Below are 27543 nucleotides of genomic sequence, written 5' to 3'. Positions count from 1 at the left end.
TATTGTACGCGGCACTGCTAAGGATCATTGCTCAACTTGTGCTTGCTCAACAAACAAAATCATATATAAATGCAAGAGGGGAGGCGATTAGTGTAGACGCGTAGTAGCGTAGTACAAGTGAGGGGAGACAGACAGGCGGAATAACGCAATGGAGGGAGAAGAAACATGTGAGGACCGGCGAGGGAGACATGCACAACACGAGAGCGCGCCCATGCCATGTGAGGAGACGAGAGAAGAGAACAGCACAGCTCTGCTCCCAGCAGGTTCCTAGCTGACCGATCGGCAGTGCACACAGTGACACATGCCATGACGAATGATGACTCGATGAGTCCTTGAGTGGATCCACGTTGGCAGTGCCCTACGCCAGCTCAGCTGCATCACAATGCACCACCTCCATCTGCGCTTGCCTTTCAACAAGAAGACCACTTGCAGTGCTAGTTCTAGCGACCGGGGAAACATCAAAGCTTTTTTTTTTCTTTTTTTGGCTGCTGTGCTTTTGTGCAGGTGCGTTACAGGAATCAGCTCCTTGTCACGTCTCCCTGTTGCAGCCATCACACAAAAAAAAAAAAAATCGAGGGAGACGAGAAAATGAAGAGGGCATGGGAAAGAACCAACATTATTAAAAGCAAAGCTTGCCCAGTCCACGAGGTAAAGTAAAGAAACACACACAAGAATCAGACCAGTTGCTTTCTCTCTCTCTCTCTAGTCCCTTCCTCCCTCCCTCCCTGCCATGCTTCATGCTCCAGAAGGACCAGAACCAGTGAACCACCAACCTTTCTCGGCAGGCATTCAAGGTCGGAGGGGAAATGGATGGGATTCCCATGCCTGATGTTGCTCTGTTATCCATCTTGTGTTGCCAGCAGATCAGCAGCAGCACAGCAACTCAAGCGACTACATGTGTGTGATGCAGCGTGCACCTCCCTAACCGGTAACCACATCTCCTATTCCTCCAAAGCCATTAAGCCAAAGCCGACAATATCATGACGCAGTAGACAGTAGTACAGAGTGTAACCAACAATTTGTTTTCCTTGTCCTCCCACAACAAATGCCAGACACTGACATCTGCCGTAGCCAATGCCAAACGCGCGTCGTTTTTCCGACGATCCCCACATAACTTGAGATTGCTGTACCACAGTTTCTCTAGTTATGGTACTAACCCAACACTGTCCTCCTAAAGCATTCAGTTATTGGCAGATACACTGGGCAGCATGTTCCAAATTGGCAGAAACTAAAGTACGGCCCAATTATGGGACGGGGACGCTGTAGTGGTAATTACAGTCACTGTTTACACGACTTATTGTACTATGTGACTAAGAGGATAAGGATCCAATGCTGGCATAATAATTGACTGAAATAGGCCACACACTATCAATTTGTAGCACACCTCCATCTCAACGGCTCCATTGTGTCGTGTCAAATTATTGGGGTTCAGATAAAACAGGGTAGCTCCAAATATATATATATATATATATATATATATATATATATATATATATATATATATATATATATGTGCAAATTCGTCAAAGCTATGATGCAGCGGTTGGATCTGACTGTAGGTAGGGGGCAAAGTGTTTCAATGCCTCCTCATATACAGGTTTCTTAAATTCAACTGCCTGTTCAAATGGAAATATATTAGATATTTCAAAGGGATATGGGGAAAAAAGGGCTGGCAGGAAAATAGCCCACCTTTTCAATAACTTCCTGAGGAGTCATCCATGTCCATTCACCAAACTCTGGCTTCTCAGACCCATCACCATTAAGGTTAATCTCATCATCATTTCCAGTAAGTCTAAATAAAAACCTGCACCACATTTACACAAGTTAAATACCGGAATATCTCCTATGGAGCAGGCAAGCTTGTTAAATTACTTTGAAATTGAGTTCTGTTTAGCATCATAAGACAGGTATAAAATATGAACCAAGTACAGCAGTGTGAGCTGAATCAGGATATAGTACAGCCCACCTACACTGTCTCCAAGTAGTGAGCCCAAAGTTATCATTCAGTCACACTATCTCCTAGTCCTGAGCCCAAAGTGATCTTTCGGTCAACACTATCCGCTAGTCCTGAGCCCAATATATTACAACAGTTGTGAGCTGAATAGTTGTCAGTGTAAGCGGGCCGTACTAGATCCATGGACAAGCACAGCTTGTGAATGATGTCTCTCTACTGGTAACTGGACTGCACAACATCATCTCCAGAAAAGGTGGGCCGCACTAGATACATGGAAAGCAGAGACCGTGATGTCTCTACTGAAATCCAACTGAAGCATATTTTTAAGCCCATCCCATATAAGATCAAACAAGACCCAAACAAGAGTTTGGAAAACCACACCATACCAAGTTACTGAGTTAGTGACTATAACTAATGGTAAACATAGTTGGCTAGTATCCACTGCGGGAAGCATTTGATGGAAACTACCTATTAGGTGGAAACATGGAAAGTGCTTTAAAAGTGCTACTTAGAACATATGAAAAGTTCTTCAAAAACTACCATATATGTAGATGAAGTGATGTACGCAAGCATACAGAGCTATCAAAACCCTGATATGGTCTCCGAGGTTCAGAGCACACAAGTATAACACAATAGCATTTCAGACAGAATTACAACCACTTTATCCAAGAAACAGAAAAAAAAGTGTCAATCCAACTCAAGGACATAATAGTGATCTTAAGTCATAAAAGAAAGGTGGTTTTGACTCTCAATAGCACAACAGTAGAACACTACGGATTCCATACTTTCAGTAAGCATCGAAAAGTATGAACAACAATTGCTGTTAAGAGATCGAAATAACTACATTGCACTACAAAATCATTACAAAAAATCCTACCAAGGGATGGAGCAATGAAATCTTGGATCAGCAGAAATATGGCCCATGGAATGGGGTGGGTAAGTGGAACCAAGCCCAGCTATTTATCACTCAGTTTTACAGAAAATAAGAATAATCACCAATTTTGTACATAAAATCCCTAGTTATTTGGCACCCAAAGTTCTGAACCAACTAAAATTTTGGCCCAAGTACTGCCACTGCTACCCAATTCATCTACAAAAAAATCTTTCCATCGGCCTTCTGCGTCTGCAGCTCATGGGATAACACTTCGATGCTATTGCAGTTGCGCTTGTGCACACATATATTTGATTGCACACTTGTGTAAAAAATGGGCAGAGACAAAAACAAGTGCATTCAGGCACATGGTTAATTAATAGGTGCAAGTTGCAATGTATCTAAGCATCAAGTTTAGTGTAGAATTGTTTCGAATATGAGATGAGTTCTTAAAAAATTAGATGTCACAAGTATGTTACAAACATCCACGGTACACACAATATTTCATAGTAATCATAGTAGTCCTATATAATCATAGTACACCATGGCATATTTCACGTGGGCTAGCTAACACCTTAACCAGTGTTCTAGAAAAGCACTTATACACCAGAAGGGCAGCGGGGTGCGGCCTAGGGTCCAATCAGGGGCTGTTTGGATGGCAGCGTAGGAAAGCTGCCTGAGCCAGGCATCACTCCCAGGCGTTTGATTTTGAGCGCCTGGGTCGGATGCGCATGCCTAGCTGGCGCTCCCAGGCCAGGGCTGCATCCAAACATGCCCAAGTGTCATAAGTCCAGGCATCCACCATTTAGAACAGTAGCATGAACTGGAATCTGAGGTAACTTGAGATTGGCATCTTATATAGCTGTGTATTTCTATGGCAAGACAGACTAATAATGAGCCGTACAGTGAAGTATTCTGCCTGCTAACTGCTATGCTATGTGAAACCTGGAAGACTTTCACTTGGACCTGTTCAGAATATTAAAAATTACTATTAGGATGTTGCGTTCATCTACTATTTGGTAGCAAGTAGATATACATGTCTGTCATCTAGGAATCTAGGATTATTATTCTTGCATGTTGAAGTTCCAGCCAGACAAGGGAACAAAATGAAACAAGGTTATTTCATAGAATTCTCAGGTGAAGAAATTTAGCGAGCTTACCATTTTTGAGCTTGGCCTTTCCAATCGGTTCCCCACCTAGCATTCAGTTTGTGCCTCACATCCGGCGGGAAATCATATGTTAACCAGTTAGGAGCCTACACAGAAGCATGAATGCACTCAGCTATCACTGACAAAGAGGTAAAATTATCTTAACCTCCGTCAGGCTATGAAGACAAAGGTATAGGAGGTTTGTACATAAGGCGCTAATCCATCACTGTATAATATAGTTGACACTAGGCAATTTCGCAATTAATCACGTGAGGGAATCAGGTGGAAAGGCAAACTGACCTCAGCTACAATCTCCGCGGATGTGACACCGGTTTCTTCTCTCAATTCCCTGAAGGCAGCCGCCCTTGGTTCTTCCCCTGCATCTATACCACCCTGTGGGCAGATTATGAGTAGTTTAGGATTCACGTTTAGGGATTCTATGACTTAGGCTATGTTTAAATTAGCGGGTTAATAGCTACAGTGGGTCTCCGAAATCACCTGAGGCATCTGCCACGCGCTAGGAATGTCGAGCCTAGAAGCCGAGAAAATCTGGAGAGAAAAAGGAGAATCGCTCCATTAACCATCAGAAACGAACCCCGACGATACAATACAATACCCAGCGCAGGCGCGGCGGAGAGGAGCAGGATCGGGCTCGAGGGAGGGGGCGCGCTTGCCTTGGTGAGCGATGGGTCGGCGAGGCAGATGCCGACGTTGGTGCGGTAGCCCTGGGGCGGCGCGTCCATGGATGCGACGGCGACGAGCGGCGGCGGCGCGGAGGTCGAGCAGGAGGCGAAGCGCGGCGGCCTGGCGCTGGCGGTTCGGGGGAGGCGGAGCGCGGAGGAGGGCGCGGAGCGGCTGTGGTGGACGAGGGCGAGGGGCAAGGGCTTTACAGCGAGGCAGCGTGCGGCCGCCACCACCATCTCGCTCTCGCTCAGGTCCTTCCTTTCCTGGACCTGGACGATTCCATTCCATGGATGGATAATGGATGACAGGCGGGCCCGTTGTTGACATGTCGCGGGCCTCCATTTCGACCTATTGGACCAAACAAATTATCCGGCCCATTCGAATCGGCCTGTCCCCTCCAGCATTCCGTCGATCACAAAACTGGTTCTGGTTGTAGCTCATTTGTTGTGTCATTTTTCCCCTATTTTGTTGTGCCATTTTTCCCCCTATCAAAACTGCTGCCGTGTCGGATTAAAAAAAAATAATGCTGCCGTGTCAGCTACACCAGGTTTGCTCGGACTGAAGAGGTAAAGTATCCAGTTTCAATAGTTCAGGGATGTAACACCCCAGGTCCAGTACACGGTACAAGCCCCACTATATCGAGAGGTGGGCCCCATCTATGTAGCAATCTGCTTGCGCTTTTATCATCGCTTCGCGCAGAACGGTTAACCAAATGTTACTAACACCCCAGGTCTAGTACACGGTACAAGCCCCACTATATCGAGAGGTGGGCCCCATCTACGTAGCAATCTGCTTGCGCTTTTATCATCGCTTCGCGCAGAATGGTTAACCGAATGTTACTATGCGTCCTTGGCCTTGCTATTTAAGCTGGTTCGGCGAACTCGGAATTCGCGGTACGCTACTAAACTCTGCCGCTATACTAATCCAAATTCGGTCCGGCCCAACTTGGCCCAATGGGCTGCACCAAGGATGACTTGGTTGAAGGAGAAAACTTAGACCAAGACAATAGTTTCGGGAGTTAAATATAACTTCCTGGGATAGTGAAACTAGGCAACGTATTATTTTGGGATCTGGAATTCTTTACGCGTATATACCCGAGAGAAGCTGTTGGCCAGACAGTGAGTCTGATCCAAAAAAAAAATGATGAAAAACATTTGGACCATGTCACGTAACACTCGAACCGTTGGAGCAAACTCCAGAAAGTCTGTGTGAGAGCTGAGAGGCTTGTTCATGACAAAGTTTCATGGAACCCTGGAACATGTGGGAATGTTTGCTCGGGAAATCATGGCAGCGCAGCAAAGGGGAACTAAAATAAGCACAGTGCTATTACATGGGCCCTTAGGGGCGGCCCATTAGGCAAAGAAGGACAGACTGAAAAGGTAAGCCCACCTAAAATTGAACTGCTCCACCAGAATTCTTAAATTCAGCTCCCTGCCTAACTTCATCTCTCCAAACAAAAAAAAAAGAGGATAAGGCCAAGAAAGATCTTTTTGTGAAACTCACTTCGCTATCCCCTTTTATTTCCCGAGGAAGCTCACTTTTGTCACGTGCATTTGTTTTATTTAGAAAAAAAAAAATTGAAGCCTCTAGATGAGTTATTACATACGACGTAGCTAGCGCCCGGACGTCCGGCTTCAGGGGCGCGTCTGGACGCACCTCGGGTCCGTCCGAGTGTCCCACCCCTCGCACGGAACAGAACGCTGGTCCCGCACGGAACCTCGTCTCGTCTGCCACACAGAACCACGCCCCGCCACCCGCGCGGAACAGAATAGAAAACGGAACCCGCCCTTCCTCTGCTCCCCAACGCGCTCCTGTCCCCCGTTCCCCCACCGCGCCCCCATCCCAAAGAAGCATGTAACACTTCAACTGCAACATTGCACAAACATATGAAAAAACTATGTAGTGCAACATCGGGTTGTAAAACTACAACATCAAAAAAAATATGTATTACAGCATTAAAAAACAAGCACTGCAACATCAAAAAATATCTACTGCAACAACGAAAAATATGTATTGCAACATAAAAAAATATGTATTGCAACATTGGAAAACATGTGCTGCAACATCGAAAAAACATGTACTGTAACATAAAAAAACATGTATTGCAACATCAAAAATTATGTGCTGCAACAACGAAAATTATGTACTGCAACATCTTAAGCAGTAGTACTGCAACATCGCAAAAACATATATTGCAACGACAGGAAAAACCCCATTGCAACATTCGAAAAACATCTGTTGCAACATCCCAAAACACCCATTGCAACACAAGAGGGAATAGCGACCCAGAACTCGTTGGAACCCTAGCCACCGTCGCGTCCCTCAGATCCAGAGGAGGAGGACGAGGCTCAGATCCAGAGGAGGAGGAGGAGGAGGAGGACCGCTCAGATCCAGAGGAGGTGGTGGTGGAGGAGGAGGGCTCAGATCCATAAAAGACCTAACCTACCTCGTCGGAGCCGCCGCCGTCGTCCTCGTCTCCGGACCGGGTCACAATGGAGGTCGCTTAGGGGGGATGAAGGGAGGTCGCCGAGGAAGGGAGCGAGCGGCTGGGGCACGCGGTGGCGGATGGAAATGACGAGCGGGGCTCGGGAGGAATCGATGCGCACGGTCATAGAAAAAGGGTGATGACCGTCGCTCTAATTGGGCCGTAGCCCAGGTGCGCGGCGTCCGGACGGGGCGGACACCCGCACAATATCAATATCGTATTACATATTCCCACCGTCCTCAAAAGAATGCAATTCTGGAACAGTGTCACGTTTTAGTATATAAATTTGATCAATTATAGATAAAAAATATAATTATTTATAATATAAAATAAATATCATTAGATTAATTATGAAATGTATTTTCATAATAAATTGATTTTGATTCATAATTGGGAATATTATTTATTAGAAACTTGGTCAAACGTGAGTCACTTTAACTGGCACACAACCCATAGTTGCATCTTTTTGGGACAGAGGTAGTACTCCAACCGAATATATGCATTTGTTTTGATCAAAATGATTTCAGCCCTACGTTTGGGAGGCACCGAAGTAATATATCAATGTACTCTTTTTTTAAACATACTCCCTCCATACTAAAAAAATAAAGTCATTTTGGACAGCGACACGGTCTCCAAAGTGACTACTTATTTTTATAAAAAAAATATTTATCGAAAAGTGATATATGTATATTTTTATGAAAGTATTTTTCAAGACAAAGCTATTCGTATGGTTTTCACATTTCCAAACTTAACAACTTAAAAATTATTCATGATTTATATTATCAATGTTTGACCCAAACATTGTCCAAAACGACTTTATTTTTTAGTATAGAGGGAGTATAGATTGTACTCTAATACAAGCCTCGGCATATATAATAGATGTACAAGTCTGTCATACACTCTTCTACGAGCATATGATGTGTCTATAAGCGACTACTGCATCCGTTTAAGAAAAAAAAAAGAAACACTTTCTATTAAATAATATATCAGTGTGTCATACACCTCTTAATTTTGTTCTAGATTAAAACCGTCTTAATGTTAGCCAAGTCATAAAAAAGAGGCGTCAAAAATAGTATCAATATAAATTTATGACACTAAATAGATGCAATATATAAATGTACTAGTCCATAACTGATACAGTGATACCTATCCGGTGTCATAAATATTGATATCTTTTTTCTGTAGCTCATCACTCTGAACATTGGTGAAGGTACTCAACTACTCATAAAAATCTGCATCTAACGTCCATGCTGTAGACCTGGCGTGGAGGGACCGAGGGAGTACGATTTTTGGCGGAGCTGGCTGTGGGTTGAGCCGGGTCACGGCACGACAAAAACAACTGGTGGCGGAGGGGTGGACGCGCTCGTCACACCAAACCCATGGCCGCGTCACGTGGAACACTCGGCCCCGGCGGCTGCCACCTCCACCTGCCCGAGAACAACAACAAGCACGTGGCGCCGGGCGGGCCAACCCCCCGCCCTCGTTGGCGCTCACGTGTGGCGAGCCAGGTCCGCCGCGCCGGCCGCGCGACGCGGACGCCTTTCACAGAAACCAGCGCGAAAAATCTAGCCGTGGGCCGCGTCTGCCTGCCGATTGCCGAATCCGCCCCCGTCTGGGGCACTCTGGCTCAGACCCAAGACGGCGTGCGGTGCGGCCATCCAGAAGCAGCAGTTTGTTGTTGCACCCGCGGGGAAGTAAGCGCTGACGTGGCGGCCGCCGCCCCAAATCCCACGCCAAGGCCAGTGTGGACCGACGGACAACTGGGCGGGGTGCGTGTGGGTCCCGCGCTGCAGGTCGAGACTCGCCTTGCCTGTGCGGCCTGCCTGCCTGCCTTGGTTGCCAAGGAAAGACAGAGCCGCGGTTCCCTGATCCCTCCCCCTCTCTCTCTCCGCGGGCCCCACCGCCTCATCGAAATTTTCCTCCTCCTCCTCCACTCTACACACGCCGGTCGCCCAACCCAACCGCCCTAACTCTCCCCCTCGCCTCTATAAAACCCTCCACCCCTCTCTATCGATCGATTCCCAATTCGCAACAACCCAGACAGAGAGAGGCCCGGTCCGGGTGGTGTCCGTTTCGATTCGATGCTTGTGGCCGCCTCTGCCGCCCAGCGAACAACGAGTCGCCGGATCCCGACGCACCCGAGGGCGCTCGGCGCCTGAAGGAAGGAAGCGCGCGTCGGACATGGGGGAGCTAGCGGCGACGACCTCGCCCCCGCCGCCCGCGTCCACCGCCGCCGCCGTGGTGCCGGTGGTCTTCGTCGACGGCGAGCAGAGCGTGGACCTGGGCACGGTCACCGTGCAGCCGTCGCTGGGCGGCGTGAAGCGGCTGCAGGCCGTGGTGGCGGACCGCGTGGGCGTCGCGCCGCACCAGATCTCGGCGTCCCTGGCGCGGCCCCGGCGCGCGCGCCGCGTGCCGCTCGACGACGCCACCGACCTCGCCGCCGCCGTCGCGCGGGAGGGCAGCGGGTGCTACGTCGTCGCGGGGCTCCGCCGGTCCCGCCGCGAGCGCCGGGGCGGACGGTCCCGCCGCGACAGGAAGGGAGCCAACGGCGCGGGGGCGGTGGAGAAGACCATCCTGAAGCGCCTCCCGCCCACGGATCTGGCGTCCCTGGTCGGCCCTCCCCCTCCGCTTTCCCTTCCCGCGGCTCCGGCCCCGCCGCTCTTGCTCGACGGGTGGGGCTACGACGACTACGAGGCGCGGCTGCGGGAGCTGCAGCGGCAGCGCGACTGGTACCTGATGAGCACCGCCGGGGCGGGTCCGGACCCGTCCTACTTCCATTTGGCGGCGGCGGGGCATCCGGAGCACGAGGACCCGGCGGCGCTGTGGTCCCCGCGGCTTCGCCCGTCCCCTTGCCCCGAGTGCGAGGCGGCGGCGGCGGCCATGCGGCAGCCGGCGTTCCACTGGTGCGTGCGCGACGCGGTGGTCTCCGCGGGGTTCCGCTCCCACGTGGGTCCCATCGAGCGCCCGCCGAAGAAGACCCCGTCTCCTCCGCCGACTCTGCCGCCGCCGAGCCCCGGCCGCCTCCCGGGCCTCCTCGGCATGCCCGTCTACTGATGGATCAACCAGCAGCTGATTGCTCCTCCATGCGCGCCCCGTCCCCTCCTCCCCTAGTGCTCTAGCAAATTGTATGCACTCCTAGAACAAAACAAGCGGAGATGGGATCGGGGACGGATGGTGGAGGTTGCGTGTGGGAGTTGGTCTGCGCAGCGCGACGCGACAAGGAGGAGAAGGATTTCGTTTCAGTAGGAGCTAGTAGTCACAGTAGCAATCGTCGTCCGGTCCGGCCCGGTCCTCCCCCTTGGTGTGCAAGGAAGCCAAGTGAACGGAACGGAACGGAACGAAGCAAGCCGGACACGTTTGCTCTTTGGCCCGGCCCGCGGCAGCCGGCAGGGCTTTCCGCTTGTTCTGGCAGTAGAAAAGCCATTTTTCTTTTCCTTTTTCTTTTCCTGTGGTGGTGGGTCGTGGGTGGTGCTGGTGCGTGTGTGTGTGCGTGTGCGTGCCTGAGCAATGTGGCATGGGCGAGTCAAGGTCGAGGGCTTGGTTGATTCAGCCAATATTTCCGGACTCCTCTTTTGTTTTCCTTGTGAGAGAGAAGAGAGAGGGATTTGTTTCTGGTATAGCGAAGTGGTATATGCAGAAGGCTTCTAGTGAGTCAAACTGTCTCGTGTCCTTTTACTTTCTTTTTTTGTTTGGTCGGTACACATGCTTATCCGCTGCGCGTTTCTGGTACGTGTTGGTCACGACGCGCGACGAGTCATGCTTCGAGTCTTTCTTTCCCCACCCTGTGATGTCACAAAAGTGGTAATAAATAAAAAGGGTACGTAAGCCGACAGGTGGGCGTAAAAGGAACGAAACGGATAACAGGATAGATCGATTGCTGAAAATGATGTGCTAATCTCGTGTGTTATTATTACAGCATGTAGTACTGGTGCTGCCAGGATCTTCATATTACCAGTACTACGCCTTTTCGCTGTGACCTGGCGGTAGGCAAGAAGGGAGACGTGGGCAGAGACCGGCCATGAGATGGCGCGCCCGTCCGCTAGCAGCACGGCAGTGACGACATCCATCCAATCCGTTGGATGCGATGCGACGACCCCGATGCCCCAAGTCCGAGTCGCCTTCCACTTCCACCGTTTTGCACGTACCGTACCCTCGCTTGGCTTGATGACGACGTGGCGTGCTCGCATAGCTTCCATTCCATCGCGTCATCAGCAGGCACCGTGCGCTAGACCTTTTTTATGCAATTGGTCAGCACACATCTCCACCAAAGTAGCATATGCATATGCATATGCACATGCCTTCTTGACTGCTTCCCTGTACTTACGGTCCAAAACAGTGGGTGCCTGCCGCTTGTTTCTCAGTTTGAGTAGGCGTTTCGCTGCCTAAGTCATGGGGGGCCACGTCAGCGCGAGGGATTAGAAGCCTAACGACACCCATCTGTTGCCAGCAGAATCATCATCGTCTTCGCCATATGTCTGCCTGTCACCTGCTCCTCCAACTGTTTCAAACTCATATTTTTTTGTGGGGTTGATACAATAACGAATGATTTTCGTGGTTAAGAATCAGGCTCCGTGGCAGAGACGGAGAGCAGGCGTTTCAGAGAACGTAAGGTCCATGCTTTTGACTTCTTGTTCTCGTATTTCTTGACCTGCCAATTGCTACCTGGCTTCTTTCTTCTTTTCTTTTGGTTTCCAATCCATCCTAAATATCTCGAGTTGCACGGACGTTGAGTTCCTTTCGGTAAACACAAGATAGCAGCGTCCGAAAACAAATAAACCACGGGGTAGCTATCCACCATTTCCTTTCGAGAACACGGCGAAAAGAAACAAAATGAAAATGGTTCCCTTTATATGACACAACTTTCTTAGATGGCATTGATGTCTAGATAATTTCTTAATTCATTGAGAAGTAGCTTGCATTAATTCCTTTTATTTGGGTGAAAATTGACAGCTTCATAAGACCCTGAGCCCCCCTAGCTTTGGAATTAGTGTAATCTAAAAATTTGAAGACAACTTAAGAGAGCATTCAAATGACCCATGTACCCATAAATTATTCCAATTATAGAGTTTCTTCTTAAATCATGGTTTCCTTTTTAACAAAGTTTGCCAAATCTAGATATAGTCATTATGTAGAATGCATTATATTTCAATACAAATTTTAGAAGTCACAATGCACTATATTTTAGGACGGAGGGAGTAGTTTACTTAGTATCAGGAATTTGAGGGTGAAAAAGGAGAACATAAACGAAACTCCCTATGAACCTAACATCAACAATTGACTATGATAACGACATACAAGCTCGGGCAGAGGGGGAGTGGGAGTTTAACAAGTAAGAGACAATGAGTGAGAAGTAATTAAATGAAGCTCTCTTACTTCCACCTTATCCCCGTTATCCCTCTTATCCGCCATCTCTCTCTCATTTGAATCAACAACGTTGTCTTCGACCCTAGCAAAGAGCGCATAGCTCCAATAGCACCACCATCTACCAACACAAATGGACCAGAGATTGAGGCCCTCGTTGCCCATGCATTCCCGCTTACCTCGATACGACCCACATGTCGGGTCGACCTCTCTTAGGACTTTCTTTAGTTCTGCAACACTAGGTAACCCTAGCCATGGACCATAGCCCCAACGTGAATCTCCCTTGTTCATTCTTCTTTTCTACTTGATTCGATTCGTTCCAACAACATATGCTCTCGAAATCTAGACGCTTTGGATTTAAGCTTAAACCCTTGATTTAGATTTTAGGGAATGAGAAATAGTAAAAGATAACCGCCATGCCTCTTGACTCTTGCATGTCTCCCATTTATTTTCTCGATCACTGCCTTTCTAAAAAAAAGTTTCTGAACTATTATTTCTCTGTATAAAAGTTGATCGTTTTGTATCAGTAAAATAATTCACATAAAGTCCTTGTAAAATTAGTATTCTTCTACTGTAGTATAATACATATGGCACGATGTACGGTGAATGGTAAAAGAGAGCAAACTTTGTGCCCATACAAAAACCGGAGCGCAGGAACGACCACGCCACGCGGGGGAGAATATTCTGCAGCCGGTCCAAGCTGGATTGAGGCAGAGGCAGCCGCCGCAGCCCCGCCCCGCCCCGCCCCGCCCCGCGTGCTGCTCTGTTCCTGTTCCTCCTCACCCTCGTTCTCCTCGCTTTCCCTTCGCTCTTTTCATCTGCCAACGCTGCAACTGCAACGCACGCAATAGTCACCAGCTGCTTGTGCAATTGGTACTGCTCGCTCCCTTCTCCCCCGCGCCCGCCCTCGCTTCGCTTGCTCCGGGCGCCACCGTGGGGTCCTCCTTCCCCTCCTGCTCTCCACCCACATCCACCCTGTCGCTGTCGTCCGCTCTGCTCAACCAAACCGGCGAAGCGAAACCGCTCCCCCTCCCCCGCTCCTCCTCCAGATCCATCCGCCTCTCCTCGAAACCGTCCGGAGTCCCGAGCAGCGGGCGGAGAGGTGGCGGCGGGGGAGATGGAGAGCCTCGCGCAGCGCGCCGCGCTGCTGCGGGAGTCGCTGCAGAAGAGCCAGCAGGTCACGGACGCCGTCGTCTCCATCCTCGGCTCCTTCGACAGCCGCCTCACCGCGCTCGACTCCGCCATGCGCCCCATCCAGGTGCGCTGCTCTCGTCTCTCTTAGGGCTCCAGCGCGCCTCTGCTGCTGGAGTGGTGCTCTGATGCCGCTGCCGCTGCTTGGTTTGGCCGCAGGTGAGGACGCACGCCGTGCGGACCGCGCACGAGAACATCGACCGCACGCTGCGCTCCGCGGATGTGATCCTCACCCAGTTCGACCGAACTCGAGAGGTGCTTGCTCCTAACTTCAGTCCCATATTATGGTCGTCCCATGGTCGTCGCCCCCTTTTTCACAGTATTTGCATCCTCGTGTACTTGGAACTGCTGCTTAATTTAGCCTATAATCAGAGTAGGGAGCGTGCAGTTAGATGTGATCCTGTATTTCGACATTGGGTGTATTATGTGAGCAGTCAAAGTTTTTGAACTAGACCACTAGTCCCTCCGTCTATCTATCGCTGTGAAGCATCGTTGTATCAAAAAAAAAAAAAAAAATCAAACTTTGCAAATTTTGATCGATATTGTTAATACATTATATACAAGCTTACTGTATGAAAGTTGTATCAATAGATTCATATTCGAATTATGTTTAAGACAATGTTCATTTTGTAATAATTGACACTGCACTGTTGGAGAAATCAATGCTCAAAATATACTTCTGAAGACTTTGTCGCTAATAATTGACACTGCACTGTTAGAAGGGCAGGCCTGGTGCAGTGGTGAGAGCTGTCTCGAGTCACCAGGTCGTGGGTTCGAAGCAGCCGCTCCGCAGATTTTGCGGGGGAAAGGCTTGTCTTCGTTTATCCCTTCCCTAGATCCCACTCATGTGGGAGCCTCCGGCACTGGTCTGCCCTTTTTTTTTACTTTCTCAAATGACAATTTAAAAAGAATGGAGGTGGTATTTTATCTATTTATTTATTTTGCGATGGGTTGTTTTTTGGGAGCATGGCCTTACTTCACCTGTTTTATGTACAGGCAGAGCGTGAAATACAGAAGGGTCCGCATGAGAACCTTCAAGGCTTTCTAGATGCAGTTGATCGGTTGAGAAGTATCGAGATTTTCTTTAGTTCAAATCGGAGTTACCGTAGCAGCGATGGGGTGCTCAACCATGTAAACGCCCTCCTTTCTAAGGCCCTTGTGAAGATGGAGGGTGAATTCCAGAATCAATTGTCCCAACGCAGGTTTTTTTGTCATTATTAATTTTAATTGATCGTTTTGCTACCTATACCTCATCTAACCATTGCACTGTACACCCTCCTAACTGATTTCAGCAAACCGATGGAACCTGATCGTCTTTTTGATTGTCTTCCGAGTACACTTCGACCATCGTCTGAATCTCAGCCTGAAGGTGGGAAAAACCCATCCGAAAATCAGCAAAACTCAGAGGCTGCTGTATATAGTCCTCCTGCTCTTATTGAGCCAAAGTTTGTTCCACTACTATCTAAATTAGCGCAACAGTTGGTTCAAGCCGGATGCCAACAGCAATGCTCAGAAATATACAGGTACAAGGGTTTACACTGAAAATTTTGCAGTTTTTATCGTTATTGGTATGCAAAAAAAAAAACTTTTCTTGTTTCTGTGTGCCCATGTGGTGTGTGCTAAGAGATGCATACAGTTGTACTTGACAGAGTGGCTTAGTGAAGCATATTCTCATTGTGCAGCGAAGCTCGTTCTTCAGCTTTAGAATCAAGTTTGAAGAACTTGGGTGTCGAAAAACTGAGCAAAGATGAAGTGCAGAAAATGCCGTGGGAAATTTTGGAGTCCAAAATAGGGAATTGGATTCATTTCATGCGAATTGCTGTAAGTAATCTCCCTCTCTCAGATCTGCTGTTATGGTATAGCATTGCTCTGGTGACATTTGCCTCTGCTTGAGACAGGTCAAACTTCTTTTTGCTGGGGAGCGGCAGCTTTGCGACCAAGTTTTTGAGTGCAGTCAATCTTTGAGGGATAAGTGCGTTGCTGCAATAACAAAGAACAGTCTGGCTACACTACTCAGTTTTGGAGAGGCAATTGCTATGAGTAAACGGTCACCAGAGAAACTGTTTGTTCTGCTAGACATGTATGAGATAATGTGCGAACTTCAAACAGAGGTAGATATCTAATTCTCACCATAGCTACAGTGGCATATTTCAGTTGCTAAACCATTGCTCTTTTGTGCACATTGATGTCAGCACACTTTACATGCTGCCCTTATAGTCAACGTCCATTTGGGCTAAACTGAATGTTAAAATCCTTTAGCCGTCTCTAAAACTTTTGGTTGTCAGAAATCCTGACCTGTTTTGAGTGTTTAGTGCACTTGTATTGATGGCATTTCAGCTGACTTAATGTAAAACACTGCTGCATATACTTACCCTAATCTACACCTTTCTTGTCGTATATATTCAAATAACAGGAGTGGCCGTATGCCATAGTTAGGGGTGTGAATTGCTGCTCCTAAGGATGACCACCAACCCTGTTTGGTTTAATTGTTAAGTACTGGTTTTCCAACATACAGTTCACTACCATCTGTTAGCCATGTGTCGGACCATGGGAGTTTTTTTCTTCCAAAAATTGATCTTAAGTTGTTCAGTTTTAACTCACGGTCTCACACATGGCGAAAATTCTTGCCTCTGAGTTTGCTTAAAAAAGTGCACTTTCACTTGAAAAAAACTGTAGGGAATGTGGAGACTTGTAGACTATCAAGTTAATTTCTTTCTGCTTAAGATATGTAAGAAAGAATGTAAATATACTTTAGATTGGTGAATATTTTTTTAATAGAAGGATTAAAGTTTCATTTTGTTGTTTATATTGTAGATTGACACCATTTTTGTTGGAGAATCATGTTCGCAAATGCGCGACTCTTCACTGAGTTTAACAAAATGCTTAGCACAAACAGCGCAAAAGACTTTCAGTGATTTTGAAGAAGCTGTTGAAAAGGATGCAACAAAGAATATTCATACTGATGGAACAGTTCATCCTTTAACGAGCTATGTGATCAACTATGTTAAGTTTTTATTTGAGTAAGTATCTAATCAAATTCATATGCAATTTATGTATTGTTGCAAATGAATAGGTGTACAAGATTTGACCTTATTCATGTGCCTTTCCTTTTCTAATTATCCACTGGCTTTTCTAGTTATGCTTCTTATGCAATTATTTACGCCATGTGTCATTTCTTATGTGTAGCCTCCTGTTTCGCTAAGAGCCACATTTTTTTTCCCGTTGCACTGTTTTGATGACCAGAACAGCACTCGTTTGTAGCCCTGTAGTTGTTCTTATGCACCATTCTTGTGAAGATCCTTTTGGCATAATTAGAAATGATTTTCATGTTACCCAGGCACACATACAAGCACAAAGGTCGTAAAAACTGACAGCCACCTGTTAATGTCTGTGCAGCTACCAGTCAACTCTAAAGCAGCTTTTCCAGGAGTTCAAAAAGGAAGATGGAACAGGTTCTGAGCTGGCAGCTGTAACAATGAAAATCATGCAAGCCTTACAAAATAATTTAGAAGCAAAAGCAAAACAATACAAGGATCCTGCCTTGATGCACATATTTTTGATGAACAACATTCACTATATCGTCAAATCTGTCCGCAGGTATGTTCTTATATCAAGTAACGCTAGGAAGAAAGTAACCATAGTGTGTGTACTATCTTATCCTCTCTTTTCTGTCACTCAGATCAGAAGCCAAGGATTTGTTGGGTGATGACTGGATTCAAAGGCACCGAAGGATTGTACAGCAAAACGCCAATCAGTATAGAAGGATTGCTTGGTCGAAGGTATCTGTGCTCTGGATCTTTGATTAAAACCAATTACTTTTCTTGCATATCGATATCCTTTCTTTAAAGGCTTATCTGGATCTTTGATTAAAACCAATTATTTTTCTTGCATATCGATATCCTTTCTTTAAAGGCTTATTTGACCTCACTAAATAGATATTCTCATTAGCCACTACCTACCTGTCCAAATACCAGTATTCATGTAGCCGCCAACTGCAAAGTAGATATAAGTAGGCTTCCAGAGACATTATTGGTTATAAACTCACCACTCCTGATGTGTAACATGGAATTGACCTAATCATTGCGACAGCTGCCATGTAGTATCTAATACTTGTTCCTGACTGAGTAGGCAATGTTTAGGAATAGGATTATTCTCAACAAGTCAACATTGCTTGCAGCACCACTTGGTCTGTTTGTACATGCAATGTGATAATATCACCTGGAAAAGGAAACTAGTATATGTAGATACTATCCATGTGGATAACCTTATATTTATTTGGTCTGATATTACAGGTGTTGCAATGCCTCTCTGGTCAAGGTTTGACTTCATCAGGTGGTAGTGGTCAGGTAGGAAGTGATGGTGGCAATAGCAGTGGAGCTTCAAGAGCAGCTGTGAAGGAGAGGTCAGTATGATTCTGATGTGATAATTATTTGAGGTCTGCTTTCTTGTACTGAGTTCTGAAGTATTTTCATGTTTTTGGTTTCTTCCTGTGGTGCTATCAGATTCAGGTCTTTCAATGTGTTATTCGAAGAGATCTACCAGAAGCAATGTGGCTGGTCTGTTCCAGACACTGAGCTGCGCGAGTCACTAAGACTCGCGGTTGCTGAAATCCTGTTGCCTGCCTACCGATCTTTCATAAAACGTTTTGGGTATGCTGCTCTGACTCCTTGTTACTTGTCGAAAGTTAACTTATGAGCCCAGGAGTCAGCTATGCTTTCTGAAAGATTCCTGCAGTATTCCTTCTGCTTCATGTTCATGGTGCTTAAACATTTTATTTTCTGATCTGTAGGCCTCTCATTGAGAATAGCAAAGCACCTGGAAAATACGTGAAGCACACTCCCGAGCAACTCGAGCTGCTGCTAGGCAATTTATTTGAGGGGAAACAAGAACGAGCTTGATAGTTTGGTACCGCAACAAGGATGTGATGCTGTTCTATGTAAAAAAAAAAAAAATGGAGACCCTGTTAGCGTTAGCATTGCTTGTGATCTCCCCATGGGAGTCAAATATACAGCTGCTGTGTCTCCATTCCTTGTTTCGGTGCATTATTATTATTTGTACAGAAGAATATATATGTCAGCTATGCCTTGTGTTGACCTGGTAGGAGTTAACTAGGCTTGTTAGTTCTTAGCAGTGTGCGAGAAACCGGCTGGCAGCGCTTGCGCGGGAATTGAACAATTGAGTTTTTTTAGTTAAGCCTGATTGATAGCCATGTGGATCGTGTTGAAGATTCGTGTCTTTAGGGGGGATAGATAGATCATAGATGCATTGGGTTTTGAAGGGTTCGATGGACTAACGACAGAGTCCACGACCGGTGCTGAACTGCTGATTCAATATTATTCATTCATTCGCGAAGAGCATTGGATGGCGACCCAATTGTAGAATTTTTTTTTTTTGGGGTGATCGAAGATAACGCGTACCGGCGTACGCGAGATGACTTTTACTTACCCTTCGTCATGGCAGCATATCTGTCTACTCTTCTTCTCTGTATATGTCTGTTCACCAGCAGGCAAACAAAGTAAGTCATTGTTTAGTTTTCCAACAGTGCACTATGCAAAAAGAAGATTCCCCGTCACATTAAACTTGTGATACATGAAGTATTAAATGTAGACGAAATCAAAAACTAATTGTACAGTTTGCTTTAACTTTGCGAGATGAATCTTTTGAGCCTAATTAGTCAATGTTTGGACAATAATTCACAAATACAAACGAAATGCTACAGTAGAGAATTGTGCACTATACAAAATTTACAGGTGCAAGCTTTGCCGAACTAAACGCGCCCCAAATTGCAGACCTATGGCACGGCACGAGCAGCAGCAACGGAGGCACTTGGGCAGCAATTGCATCGCGTTCGCGTCACATCTTGTGTAGTGTGCACTGTACTTTTCGTTAGGCTTTTTTTGCCGTGGAGGCTGTGACCGGGAAATTTAGCTGATTGGCTGATGGTATGTGCGGCTGATAAGTCCATTGCTCCGTTCAGCTTATTCAGAAGCTAGTTTGTTTTTTTTAACTGGAACAGTATTTTTTTCTCACAACAATTCAGCCAGAACAGTATTTTTTAGCTAGTTTCAGCCGAAATTGTCTGGAACACGCAAAATTCGCAGGATTGCTGTTGATAAAAAAACACGCTGTGGATATAATTGCTCAGTGGATACAATTGCAGAGCGTGCAGGCTGAGAACTTGGATGCCAAAATTGCTCAGTGGATACAATTTTACAGAATTGGGGTGAGGCTCTTGAATCCGGATCACACAAGGATAAGGTTTGTACTGTAAAATCTTGTCAATTGATAATATTTAATATTTGACTATATGTTAAACAGGTAGAGTTGCTTTTTGCTGCTGATCGCAAACTATGTGATCAAATCTTTGAAGGAAGCATGCATTGAAGGATCATTGTTTTGCTCAACTAATGGCAAAAAGCCTGTCAACTCTACTCAGTTTTGGCGACGCTGTTGCTAAATCCAAAGCATCACCAGAGAAGTTATTCGTGCTGCTTGATATGTATGAGGCAGTATTGGAACTTCAATCAGAGGTTAGGTTTCCAGCATAGAGTTGCAGCCTCAAAGTATCCTTTCTTAACTGCACTCAATGCTGCATTTTGAAAATCTAATGCACTTAAGAGTATTTCTGTCAGACACCAAGTTGCATGCATGCTAAGTGAATGTAACCTTTCATGTAAGTATCTAACTGTTATTGTTGTGTTTGCTATATTAGGTCGAGGTAGTCTTTGAGGGATATGCATGCTCTGAAAACCGGAAAACCGCTCTTGGTTTGACCAAATGCTTAGCACAAACTGCAAAACGAACTTTCAGTGACTTCGAAGGAAACATTTTGAAGGACTCACCAAATAGCACTACTGCTGATGGATCTGTGCATCCTAGTACCTGTTTCCACCACCCCTTATATACGAGCTATGTCATTAATTATATCAAACTAGTCCATCACGCGCGCCATCGCGCGCGTCGGCAAATGATCTGATTAAGGCGCAGGAAAAAAACTGTTTAATCTTTACATAGAAACAATATTTGGAGTTTAATGTAGATATTTCATGCACAGAAAACTAAAAGCTTTGTCACTTCCTTGTCAGTATTTAGAAACAAACCAACTCAAAAATGCGTACGTAGGTAAGAGTTTACCAATCTGACAGCAGACGACACCGTTGTCTTCATAGGGCACGTGGATCAGTTCCTGACATTATCATCATATCAACCTGCCAGAAATAATAATAGACTGAAGGACGTCATGTGCTAATCAACATAGCATGAATAAATTCTTATAAGTTAGGGAGCATTGTATTTTGTTGCTTCCTAATCTATTAGCCACACAGAAGGTAATGCAATCCCAAAACCTCATACAACTCCCATAGAAATAACTCCTAATAAATATACTCTGAATAATTTGATTTGAGAAATAAGCATTAATAAATGGTATTTTCATATTGGGCAATATGTCAGTTTGGCAGGACAACTCTTAGGTTGTATGTATGGCTAAGATAAATATAAATACTTTGATCACTCAAATAATGATTACTCCACCCCCTCTCCCATTTCTTTTTTATTGGCACCTATTTTCTTTCACTACAAAGGTCATGTTCATATGCATATTGGGAAACATTAGAACTATAATCAAAGATTAAATACTTTGCCTACTATTTTGCTCATCATGGTTGCAGAACCTAAGTATAGTATATGTATGTTTTCACGCTGGTACAGAGACAAATCATATACCCAAATAATCCTAAGGCTACCTTTTTTTTCTTACGTCGGTACAGAGCAACAGGTAGCTTGCAATGACCTGATTGATCTCCATTTTATGTTTTGAAAAGGTTAGCGACATATCATAGTAAGCATGAGAAGAAGAAGTAGTATTGCTTTTATACATAAATCGAAGGGGAGGGGGTTAGGGAGAAAGCTGACCCTAAAGAGTAGAATCATCATTGTTATATATATGTACCAACAACAGTTTCGTATTCGTTAAAAAACATATAAAGCCCAGTAAGCAGGTATAGGTAAGAAATCAACATGGAAGGAGAGAAGGTTTAACCAGCCCACACCCTATAGAACGGCAAGGAAATCACAGTGACCATGTCGATCGTTGAGAGAAAAGTTGCAAATGTTTACCTTGGTCTCACTTTCAGTTGGTTCAATTATGAGTATGGCAGAAACATGTTATAGAAATACAACTGCAACGCCTATATAATTCAGAGGAAAGGGTGAGCTAAATAATAGTAATTCCTAGTGACATTTCTCTTTGCAAACTAACATGTTGTTTTAAAGGGCTGTAAAGTTTCTGCTGGCACGACGAAAAAGGTCAGGGTTTTTTTTCCCAATGAAGACATGATTTTTAGAGGCTTCAGAAACATACCAATCATCATTTGTTCTTCAACTCGAAGCTTCAAGGCATGGTGATAACTGGGTTACTGCCACAAATTGCATAATATAAATAACAGGGCATGGTCAGTACCTCACAAGAGAATGAGCATCAGATCATATGCTTGAGCAATGGGTACATATTTTTTTTGTCATAGGCTCAAGAAGAAAAAATGGCAGGTGCCAAAACTTCAAAGTAGTCTACCTATGCTGAATATTACTGGAGTTGAACATCGCTGTGGCAATCGAAATGTACATATCAATTTGTGCTCTGTTGACAAGGGAACTAAGTGACCACCACTCTAGAAACGTGGTGAGGTAAGATGGCAAGAAGTAGTAATGAGAAGTACACTATGTGTTGTGGCCTCTGATGCAAATCGACCAACATTCAAAATGCCTAGGCACTCATATGGAGCTAAGCTAAGAGAGATTACATAACCTTTGTAGCAGTGATAGTGAGGTGGCAACTAGAAATTGGTGCTGTCCTCCCAGAGATGAACACAGAGAAGGCAAACATTGGAACTGCAGGCATTATAGGTCAACCAACAGAACATGATTCATAGTCAATGTACGGACAAATTAGAGAGACAAAAGCAAAATCACAAAATAAGATGAAACCGGAGCACCTGAGACTGGTCTGTACCAAACGCGGCACTATCGAGGCCCACCCGCATCGGGTGCGGCCACCATACGCAGCCACAGTGGGAGAAAGGGAGAGGGGGGAAGATGAGGATGAGCGATTTCCAGGCCATGCTTCTGCCCTACGCCGGCAACGCCATGGTGGGGACCCACCCCCGGTTAGGGGCATGGCCGGCAAGCATAGGCAGGTAGGGTTTGGTCGAGCACACGCGGAGCGGCGGGAAGGGGTAGCGCGGGGGAAGCAGCAGCGGTGCAGGTAGCTAGGGTTTGGTCGAGCACACTGAAAGGGTCGAGATGGCGACTAGAGGGGGGTGAATAGTTTTTTTCTAAAACTTAATCGCGTCGGCTAACCGAAACAAGTGCGGAATTATAACTATCGGTCTAGCCAAGACTACACCTCTCTAACTATATTCACTAGCACCTTTCAAAGATACTAATTAAGCAACAAAGGTGCCGGGCTTGCTAGAGCTCTCCTAATCAATTCTAGAAGCAAGATCACACAAACCTATGCCACTAGTACTTTAAGCGACAAGGGAGCTCCTACACATGCTAGTAAGCAAAAGCACAAAGCCACCTAAGCTTACTAGCAATGCTCAATAACAAGGCAACCAATGCCAAATTAGAGAGCGCAATTACTTAGCTACATAAACTAAGCAATGTGACTAATAAGGTTACACAAACCAAATTAGCCACGCAAGGGAGCTACTTCTATGCTACACAAGCAAGAAGGTAACTAGCAAGCTACACAAGCTAACTAATTACAAAAGCAACAACACAAGCTCAATGTATATGAAAGTAATCGCAAGCTTGTGTAACGGGGATGCAAACCAATGGGAAGAACAAGGTTGACACGATAATTTTTCTCCTGAGGTTCACATGTTTGCCAACACGCTAGTCTCCGTTGTGTCGACCGCTCACTTGGTGGTTCGGTGGCTAATTAGCATCACCCGCTAAGCCCGCACGTCGGGCGCCGCAAGAACCTACCCCGAAGGTGAGGGTAGCTCAATGACATGCTTTACTAAAGTTGCTCTTCATGACTCCCGCGGGGCGAGCACAATGCCCCTCATAAGCTCTTCTCCGGAGCGCCGCACAAGCTTCTTGTGGGCTTCGACGGAGACCACCACCAAGCCATCTAGGAGGTGGCAACCTCCAAGAGTAACAAGCACCACCGGCTTCCAACTCAATCACCTAATGCCACTCGATGCAACCTCACAATGCAATCGCACTAGAATCGCTCTCTCACACAATCGGATGATCACTATCAAGTATGTGTGAGATGGAGGGCTCCCAAGCACTCTCAAGCATGGACACAAAGTCCCCCAAGGTGCTCAGCCCTAGCCATGGCCGAAGGCCACTTCTATTTATAGCCCTAAGGGCTAAACTAGCCGTTACCCCTTCACTGGGCAACTATTGGGTCGATCGGACGCTCCGGTCGTGTTGACCGGACGTAGGACCTTAGCGTCCGGTCGCCCGATGATAGCCACATGTCACCTATGTTCAACGACATTCTTTCGATCTCAACAGTCATCTTCTGACTAGACGCAACAGCTTCAACTGACCGGACGCTGGACCCTCAGCGTCCGGTCGTTTACAGTAAGGTTCTGACCCCGACCAGACATGTCCGGTCGGTCGTGATCGTACGCAGCCCTAGCGCCCGGTCACTCTCCAATGACACTGCTTTGTTCGATAATAGGACCGGACACTGCCTCTAGTGTCCGGTCACTTTCAGAGCCAGTGTCCGGTCGATAGACCGACGCTGCACGCTGACTGCCACTACTGACCGAACGCTGAGCCGCAGCGTCCGGTCACTACGTGACCCGAGTCCGGTCTACTCTGTGGGACCTTTCTATTCAGAACAGGTCACTAGTGGCACTATTGGACTGTCCGCACTCTACGGGTGGACACTCCGCCGGTGGAGTTCTGAACCCTTCTCACCTCCGTTCCATCACCGAGTTGATCCACATCAACTCCAACTTCATCTCCTTTGTAAATGTGCCAACACCACCAAGTATACACCACCATGTGTATGTGTGTTAGCATTTTCACAATTATTTTTCAAAGGATTAGCCACTCAACTTGCCACGCCACTCAATCCTAGTGACGATGTAAAGTTAGATCACTCGAGTGGCACTAGATGACCGATATGCAAACAAGTTTACCCCTCTTAATAGTACGGCCATCTATCCTAAACCTGGTCATAAACTTCTCTACACACCTATGACCGGTGAAATAAAATACCCTAGGTTATACCTTTGCCTTGCGTATTCCATTCCATCTCCTTCAATGTTGATGCAACACATGCACCAACATGATCAACAATGATATGATCCACTTCATATCATCACGTGATCATATTGGTTCATCGATCTTGACTTCACTTGCTTTTCACCGTTGCCTTCGTCTATCGGCGCCAAGTCTTGCTCAAGCTTCAACGCCACGCGGTCCATCGCTCCAAAGCCTCTGACTTGCCCTTCACGCTTGCAACTGGTCCATCAAGCCAAATCTTGTCTTGATCTTCTCCACCTTGATCACATGACTCAATGTCATGTCTCATGTGCAATTAAGCTTCTTCATTATCACATGTGTGAGCTTTGCAACATCTCCAAGCCATATTCACCTTCATGGCATATGTTGCTCACACATATGTACCTATGGACTAATCATCTGTGTATCTCACATAAACACAATTAGTCCACCTAGGTTGTCACTCAATTACCAAAACCAAACAAGGACCTTTCAATCTCTCTCTTTTTGGTAATTGATGACAACTCTATAAAGATATGTAAATTAAGCTCTTTTGGATTCATGTTGCTTGCCCAAGCAATTTTACCATGTGAAAATAATTTTGGACAAGTACCACAAACCCAAAATAGTAGTATTAGCTCCCCCTATATATGTGCTAGAGTATTTGATTTGAAGGTCACACATATGCATAGATTAAACTGCGGGAGAGTAATTACTACTGAATGATGCTAAGGTATATAGAATAAACCTTTGAAGCGTGTACCAATCGGAGTTGTACCTTTAAGTTCATCCTTAGCACCATGGTTGGCTAGATATCACTTGGATATGAAAGCACTAGATACCTCGTGAGATCAACATTAAAAGCAAGGTACTAGCATTATTTGAATAACATACCAAGTGTCTAGCTATCATTCTATGCATGCTAGTTATCAAATCATAATTCAAGTTCTACAACTAGCATATACCACATAAGCATGCATATTGAATTTGAAAGCTTATGCAATGCAAGCAAGCACATGAATATGTACATATCAAATGCAATCAATCAAAGTTCATGAGCTTCCTCCTCCTACTTGTGTGCTTCTCTTGTCCAAGAATTTTGATCCATCTCTTTTCTTCAATGTTGCTCCCTCTTTGTCCATGTCCATGTCCAACCTCTTAAGCTTTCATATCTTATCTCTCTCTTTACACAATTTATCTCTCCCCCTTATAAAGACTTTTATATCTTTGTACGATCTCTCCCCTTTATCATCAATTTCCATAAAAGGTGAGTTTCTCATTGATGTAAGGGTATGTATTTGGGGTAGATGGTTGAGGCTTGAATCTTGCATTTTTGATGCACATCACTTGTAGATACCACTTGTAACTTGTACCCCTTGTATCTTGTGTAGGGCTTCTTGAGATACCACACTTAGATTCTTTGATCTTGTTATCAATTTGTGTGACAACTCCCCTTTGTGATAGCATGGGTCATCCAATTGATACACTTGAGCTCTTATAGTTGAGGGATGCATTCTTCATTTGATGATCACTTAAAGTTGAGGATCACTTGTGGAACCAACATCTTTCATGGTTGATATCACTTGTATAATTGATACTATATGTAGATGTGATACCATTTGAAATAAATTTCTATTTTGGAACCACTTGTTGGATTTATCAATTTGATCATTTTCTTGAACATTTACTATCTTTATGAGTACTACTTATAGGATATCACTTGTGAGTTGATCTAGACATCACTTGTGAATTCTTGATGAAATACTTGAGTCTAGATACCACTTGAAATTAACAAACTAGATATTTATTTGCATTGTTGTCTTGTGCTTGTACTCTTATCACTATCATGAGCTTCTATGATTGACTTGAACTAAATTGATTTGCCTAAGCTTCCAAGTCCGGTTTGAACCAATGATAAGCTTCTTCACACCTCTTGCAAGGGTTATCTTGCCAATGTTGTACTTGTCACTTGTTAGCAATCTAAATTGAGTCAAGTACTTGGGTTCACTAGCTTATGTATAAATTCATGTACTAACCACTAGATCAAGTAATCATTCAAATAATAGTGGTAGGCTATGAATTTAAGCATTTCATTTGTTATGCATGATCCTATGAAGCATGTACTATATGCACTAACTGCATACTAGTAAGGGATGAAATGATCATACACATTATAATGATACCTTTGTTATGTTGGAGTAGAGGATAGTCACATAGATTCTAATTCATTACTCCAATAGCAATGTGAAGTCCAATTATATGCTTGGTGAAGACCAATAGATACCATTTTGAATTCTATTCTTCACCCATATGAAATGAATACCACTTATGATCAAGTGCACTTTTTTGTTGTGGTTGGCTTGCTTTATCTTTTGATCTTTGCTTACATGAGAGCATTAATTTGAGAATACCACTTGAAATATCATGACTAGCTCTTTTTTGGGTGTTGCTTGCTTTTCTTGATCAACCCTTTTGATTGCTTCAACTAAGCATCTCAAATGTTCCTCGGATCACCACTTCTATGTTAGCCTTCCAAGTACCACACTTGGTTCACCTACACATAGGCTATAAGCCTCTACACTAGGGAGAAGTGACCTCT

General features: G+C 45.3%; 3 protein-coding genes and 1 pseudogene across 3 annotated transcripts; 3 read left to right on the top strand and 1 right to left on the bottom strand.

Annotated features, from left to right (window-relative positions):
* Nucleotides 1-595: 595 nt before the first annotated feature.
* Nucleotides 596-4916, bottom strand: LOC136497208 (nudix hydrolase 26, chloroplastic-like). Its single transcript, XM_066492995.1, has 6 exons — nt 4648-4916; nt 4472-4522; nt 4274-4366; nt 3986-4080; nt 1690-1804; nt 596-1616 (listed from the first exon to the last, which is right to left on the bottom strand). Exons 1-6 carry the CDS (start codon nt 4891-4893, stop codon nt 1530-1532), a joined length of 687 nt encoding a protein of 228 aa, XP_066349092.1. The 5' UTR covers nt 4894-4916; the 3' UTR covers nt 596-1529.
* Nucleotides 4917-9149: 4233 nt separating this feature from the next.
* Nucleotides 9150-10793, top strand: LOC136498077 (uncharacterized). The gene has a single exon (XM_066494014.1). It carries the CDS (start codon nt 9324-9326, stop codon nt 10194-10196), a length of 873 nt encoding a protein of 290 aa, XP_066350111.1. The 5' UTR covers nt 9150-9323; the 3' UTR covers nt 10197-10793.
* A 2693-nt stretch (nt 10794-13486) lies between these two features.
* On the top strand, nt 13487-18787 carry LOC136498076 (exocyst complex component EXO70A1-like). The gene is made up of 12 exons (XM_066494013.1): nt 13487-13761; nt 13854-13949; nt 14691-14896; nt 14987-15217; nt 15377-15515; nt 15593-15805; nt 16509-16714; nt 17091-17291; nt 17374-17473; nt 17987-18096; nt 18197-18343; nt 18484-18787. The coding sequence occupies exons 1-12, from the start codon at nt 13621-13623 to the stop codon at nt 18590-18592; spliced, it is 1899 nt and encodes a 632-aa protein (XP_066350110.1). The 5' UTR covers nt 13487-13620; the 3' UTR covers nt 18593-18787.
* Nucleotides 18788-19124: 337 nt separating this feature from the next.
* LOC136496270 (exocyst complex component EXO70A1-like) overlaps nt 19125-27543 on the top strand; it is a 44610-nt pseudogene continuing 36191 nt past the window's right edge.

This window comes from Miscanthus floridulus, chromosome 12 (assembly GCF_019320115.1).
Source record: "Miscanthus floridulus cultivar M001 chromosome 12, ASM1932011v1, whole genome shotgun sequence".
Lineage (NCBI taxonomy): Eukaryota > Viridiplantae > Streptophyta > Magnoliopsida > Poales > Poaceae > Miscanthus > Miscanthus floridulus.
Note: the sequence above shows the minus strand (reverse complement) of the source record. Positions and strands in the feature narration are given on the sequence as shown.